The sequence below is a fragment of the Otolemur garnettii genome, unplaced genomic scaffold (assembly GCF_000181295.1).
Source record: "Otolemur garnettii isolate 467f Iridium unplaced genomic scaffold, OtoGar3 scaffold00028, whole genome shotgun sequence".
NCBI classification, from domain to species: domain Eukaryota; kingdom Metazoa; phylum Chordata; class Mammalia; order Primates; family Galagidae; genus Otolemur; species Otolemur garnettii.
In genome coordinates, this window is record NW_003852423.1 from 9,893,309 (window position 1) to 9,899,170 (window position 5,862).

At 35.6% G+C, this 5,862-nt stretch overlaps 1 protein-coding gene across 4 annotated transcripts in view; it reads left to right on the forward strand.

The window, feature by feature from the left end:
- Positions 1–5,862, forward strand: part of TAX1BP1 (Tax1 binding protein 1) — a 101,982-nt gene that overhangs the window by 35,142 nt on the left and 60,978 nt on the right. For all 4 annotated transcript variants that reach the window (XM_012804368.2, XM_003788536.2, XM_023512487.1 and 1 more), the window contains exons 4-5: positions 424–611; positions 4,936–5,094. In XM_012804368.2, coding sequence (XP_012659822.1) covers positions 424–611; positions 4,936–5,094 — 347 coding nt within the window. The remainder of the gene's footprint in view (positions 1–423; positions 612–4,935; positions 5,095–5,862) is intronic.

Here is a 5,862-nt window from a genome sequence, read left to right on the forward strand (position 1 = left end):
TTGAGCCACAGGCGCCGAGCCTGGAGAGCTATCTTTAAATGAAATATTCTTACTCTTACTCCCAGTCCTCCTGAGATTTTTATACTAATTCTTCTCTTGCTCCCCCTCCAGCTTCTTTCCCATGGCAGAATACATACTTGCCTTTACTACCTGAGTTGTTTTTCCCTTAGTGAAGATCAGGGGAAAATGATATTCTTGGAACATAAGCCTTGGCCTAAGAGAAAGGAAATTTGGATATGTTTGAGGTGGGAAGGGAAGAATCTGGTTTTGGTAGGTAATTTGTGAAAGATAGGAGGAAAGACATATGTCAGATATGTGCCAAGAGCAATGTGAGGAATGAGAGATGACAGGTATTGTTAAATTGAAATAACATTCATTTTATAATAGGAAGTTTAATAATTTTGTTTGTTAACTTCCTCTTAGGATATTACCTTCCAAATGATGATGGAGAATTTTATCAGTTCTGTTATGTTACCCACAAGGGTGAAATTCGTGGAGCAAGTACACCTTTCCAGTTTCGAGCTGCTTCTCCAGTTGAAGAATTGCTTACGATGGAAGATGAAGGAAATTCTGACATGTTGGTGGTGACCACAAAAGCTGGCCTTCTGGAGGTTGGTATCATAGTGAGCTAGTGATTCGTTCATGAACTGAGCTTATGTTCGTAGGCATTTAAAAAAATTTCAAGTTAATGCAAGAGTAACTACAAAAATAAAATGCTTTTTAACTAAAATAATACAGTCAGTGTCTTTTTTGAAATACTTAAACATTCTTAACATTCACAAGTATGTTATTGATTCCTCTGTGGCAGTATCTTATGCAGAATAGTTAATGCAGAAAATACCTATTGAATGAGTTCAGTTGAGTGAGGCCTAATGCTTTTCTTATGCTTCTTTGCACTAATCTTTCTTCTTTTGTGGTGGCCACATCTGTTCATTGTAAGTAGAGTATTACAGATTTGGGGGAATGAAGCTGGTTGGGAGCGTGGTGGAAAACAGTAAATCTAAATGTAATTACATAATTCACTTTGTTTCACTATACCATTAGCATGTTGTTTAACCATAATTTAAAAGAAAAGGTGAAAAGTTTATTATATTTTAAATTGCATATTGTGGATTCATGGCAATGGCTCCAATATAAATTTACTATGTAGATGGTCTAATAATGTCTTATGTATTAATTTTTAATAGAGAAAATAGAACATTCTTTTCTCACTTGAAGATTATTTTTCTGGGTGGTGCCTGTGGCTCAAAGGAGTAGGACACCGGCCCCATATATTGGAGGTGGTGGGTTCAAACCCGGCCCTGGCCAAAAACTGCAAAAAAAACCCCAAAAGATTATTTTTCTTAATATCTTTATACCTAAAAAAATACTATTACTATACTATAATATAGTTATTTGAGTTACTCTGATTAATTGCTTATAGTGCCTTCTGTTACAATAAGATACACTTTTTGGTAAATTTACATTCATGTTTTGTCTGTTGTAGGGCATCACTTTTACTTTATGGTCAGATGGATTTTTAAACATGTAAATATTTTATGCCTTCAATTTTACTTTGTTTACCTTCAAGAACTGAGACTAGAGGAAAAAAGACGAGGTTATAGATGTAATACTTTTATTACGGTCACACTAGATTGTTAGAAGGAACCATTTTTTATTGTGAATTCTTCTATATCTTTCCTTCCCCTTTCCAGAGAAATTCCTCTCTTATCTTAAATAGAGAAATGTAAGTTTTATAGGGTGACTAAAACATTTTGTGGTGACAACTGCCTGATGATCAAGGTTTTTAGCCTGGTATTTGAATGCTAGTCAGAGATGCTGAAACAAGCCTGCTCTTAAGACTGCAGTTAGTATTTATATTGTAGCGTTTTGAATACTTGGTAGACCACCCTGATTTTATGGCTGCCAACCGAAAAATGATGGGCATTTTGGAATCCACATGTCTCTTGCATTTTTTTCTCCAAGTAAATGGAAACATAGCGCATTCTATTTTACTACTTTATATTCTTCAAAGGGTACATTTTAAAGAAAATCTAAATTGCTGTCTCATAGGTAAATATTTCTGGGATAAAATGTTATTTTCTGACCAGTTTTTTTTGATAAATGTTTTACGTTTCTGCATTTATTAGAATCTTTAATGATTTTTATCTAAAACTGCACAAAATTAGTACAAATATGAGACATCTGGGGCCCTGCTGACATTAAAAATAGAGACATAACCCTGCAATGTGTGAACTTTCATTGAATCCTAGATTTTGAAAAAGTAAGATGTTTTGGGGATGGTAGGGAATATTTGACTATGGCCTATTTGTTGGATGAGAGAGAATTATTAATTTTCTTAGCTGTGATAAGAATACTGATTGAAAAAAGGAGACTGCTTGGTGTGAAGTACCAGGGGATAGAGTATCTGCAATTAAACCAAAGAAGGCATAAATAAGTATATAAAGGGAGATAAACTTGTCAAGATATTAATAATCAGTGAATTTAGGTGATGGGTATTCATTGTAAAATGAATGTGTGCTTGAAATAGTTCAAAATAAAATTGGAGCAGAATAGATAAGTATTTTTTATCTAATTTAGATTATTTTTAAGAATTTCTACTTAGCCTTCAGTAAACTCTTCAGAAAATATATGTGAATTAAATAATATGTAGAAAGTGATTCTTTTATAATGTTTCTATTGCACTGTTAAGAGATGTCTTCATTCTTAAGCTGTCAGAAAGTTTTCAGCCGGATTTCTTCCTAAATTAATAATATTAATCTTTGCTTGAATCTAATTTTCTGTTCACTTACTGAATGTCATTCATTTCAATCTACAAATCATTAAAAACAGGTAGGATATAAATTAAATCCAGTGATTAAATAAACTTTACTCTTGGCGTTTTGATTTGATCTGTAGAGGCAGGTAGAATGGTCAGTCTAAAAGTTATTAGTTATTTAACTTTCATAAGAGCCATTTTATAGCTTAATCAGTTTGATTCCATGATTCTGTGACTGTGGAAAATTAATTTGGAGTGTTTGTGGGAAAAACTTACTTTTACCAGCTAAGTGTACAGTGCCCCTTTGTGAAGTCTTTGCTGTGAGCATTCATTCTTCTCTGGTTAAAATCAAGACTTCTTGCTGTAAGAAAAACATTAACTTTTATTTACTATTTTATGTTCCTTAAATTAGTAAGTTTTTAGAATATTGGAGTTTAGGTTTTCCTGAAGTGATTAACTGTCAGTATTAGCGTAAAGATAAATTGCAGTAGAAATTCTGTAAGATGACCAAAGGACTGTAACAAACTGGTCAACATAAAAAACTAGGCCTACTGTACGATACATAACATGTGGGGCATATCCAGTTTGTGAAAATTAGGACAACTTGAGATGGGTGATATAGGGAGGTGGTCAACTATGGAGGTTCTATGGTATATTGTTAATATACTTCAGTCTGCATAAAATTTGCATTTTTGCTTATAAAGATTGTTTTACTTTAGCCAAATAGAGGCCTTTTATATAGCAACTGTGTATTCCTTGCTATCTTATTTAAAGAATCAAATCTTTTAATTAATAATCCTGTAGATGAAGGCCTTATATAAAATATAAGTAAGTTTATAATAGATACAAAGATCTCCCATAGGTTTGCATTTAAGAAAAGGTACAATTTAACTTTTTTTTTTTTTTTTTTTTTTGAGACAGTCTCACTCTGTCACCCTTAGTAGAGTGCTGTGGTGTCACAGCTCACAGCAACCTCAAATTCTTAGGCTTAAGCAATCTCTTGCCTTAGCCTCCCAAGTAGCTGGGACACAATGCCTGGCTATTTTTTAGAGACAGGGTCTTGCTCTTGCTCAGGCTGGTCTTGAATGTGTGAGTGTAATCCACCTGCTTTAGCCTCCCGTGTGCTGGGATTACAGGCATGAGCCACTGTGCCTGGCTAGAGCTTTACCTCTTTTTTTTTTTTTTTTTTTTTTTTTTGAGACAGAGCCTCAAGCTGTCACCCTGGGTAGAGTACCATGACATCACAGCTCACAGCAACCTCCAACTCCTGGGCTCAAGAGAGTCTCCTGCCTCTGCCTCCCAAGTAGCTGGGACCACAGGCGCCCGCCACAACGCCCGGCTATTTTTTGGTTGCAGCCGTCATTGTTGTTTTGGCGAGTCCGGGCTGGGGATTCGAACCCGCCACCTTAGGTGTATGTGGCTGGCGCCTTAGCCGGTTGAGCTATATGTGTGAGTATTACTCTAGATAAGAAAACCTAGTAATAAAGTCATTCAGGAAACTTAACATGCCTTCTTTTCAGGCATATTTAAGACGCTTTTTTTTTTTTTTTAAAAGAGACAGTTTCACTTTGTCACCCTCGGTAGAGTGCTATGGCGTCACGGCTAACAGCAACCTCCAGCTCTTGGGCTTAGGTGACTCCTGCCTCAGGTGGCCACCACAACACCCAACTATTTTTTTTGTTGCAGTTTGGCTGAGGCTGGGTTTGAACCCTCACCCTTGGTATTTGGGGCCAGCACCCTACTCACCGAGCCAGAGTCGCTGCCCTGGAAGCTTTTTGCAGGCAACTTCATAACAGATTTCTCTCATTTTATATCTTCCTTTAATATTTTCTCCTTTGTTCAACCAAAAAGTTTAAGTTTATGAATCTGAATTTTTCGAAGTGAAGGCTAAAAGAAGCCGATTGATATGAAGTAGGTAGAATGTAGAAGTTCTTTATATTAATTTCTTCACTATTTTTATTTTTTGAAATGGAAACCTAAATTTGGAGTATCATATTATAAGATTAAGAAGAACTGGGTGGCACCTGTGGTTCAAAAGGGTAGGGTGTTGGCCCCATATGCCGAAGGTGGCGGGTTCAAACCCAGTCCTGGCCAAAAACTGCAAAAATAAATAAATAAAGTCTTTAAAAAAAAAGAAAAGATTAAGAAGAACTAATTTGAGTTTTTTTGCTTTATAGTTGAAAATTGAGAAAACTATGAAAGAAAAAGAAGAATTGTTAAAGTTAGTTGCCGTTCTGGAAAAAGAAACAGCCCAACTTCGAGAACAAGTTGGAAGACTGGAAGGAGAACTGAACAATGAGAAAGAAAGATGTGACCAACTTCAAGCAGAGCAAAAGGTTGGTTGCATCTTATGTAACAGCTTGGAGTTGTTAGCATGTTCCTTAAAACTCACCTTTTTTGAGAACTGAACCAATTAAAGTTAGTGAAAACTAGATATTGAAAAAAGTAGCCTCATAGATAGACATTTATACAAGAATAGGTCAGTTCCTATTAACCTTCTGCCACAGCTGCTTTTATGCTGTAAGGCGGTTAAAATACTTATAGACATTTGGTACTAGGCTTGATGAGTTAGTTCCTGGCAACTATTTCCAGATGTTTTTCATCTAATTGTAGACTATTTGATGATTATTTTGTTTTTTGGTTTGGTAATACAATAAAAAATGATGAACATTAAATAAAGGGAAATAGGATAAAGAATTTAAAATTACTTTTCAAAAAAGCAGAATTCCATGAAATGTAGCATTAGACAAAATTTTGAAATTCTTGATGTGAGAAATGCTCTTTAGTTATCCTAAAAAACATCTAGTTAAAATTGGCACAATTTCGGCTTGGTGACCATAGCACACTGGCCAACCACATACACTGAAGTTGGCGGGTTTGAACCCAGCCTGGGCCAACTAAAGCAACAATGACAACTGCAACATCAACAACAAAAAAATAGCTGGGCGTTGCGGTGGGCACCTGTAGTCCCAGCTACTTGGGAGGCTGAGGCAAGAGAACTGCTTAAGCCCAAGAATTTGAGGTTGCTGTGAGCTGTAACACCACAGCACTCTTATCAAGGGTGACATAATGGGACTCTGTCTCAAAAAAAAAAAAAAAAAAAA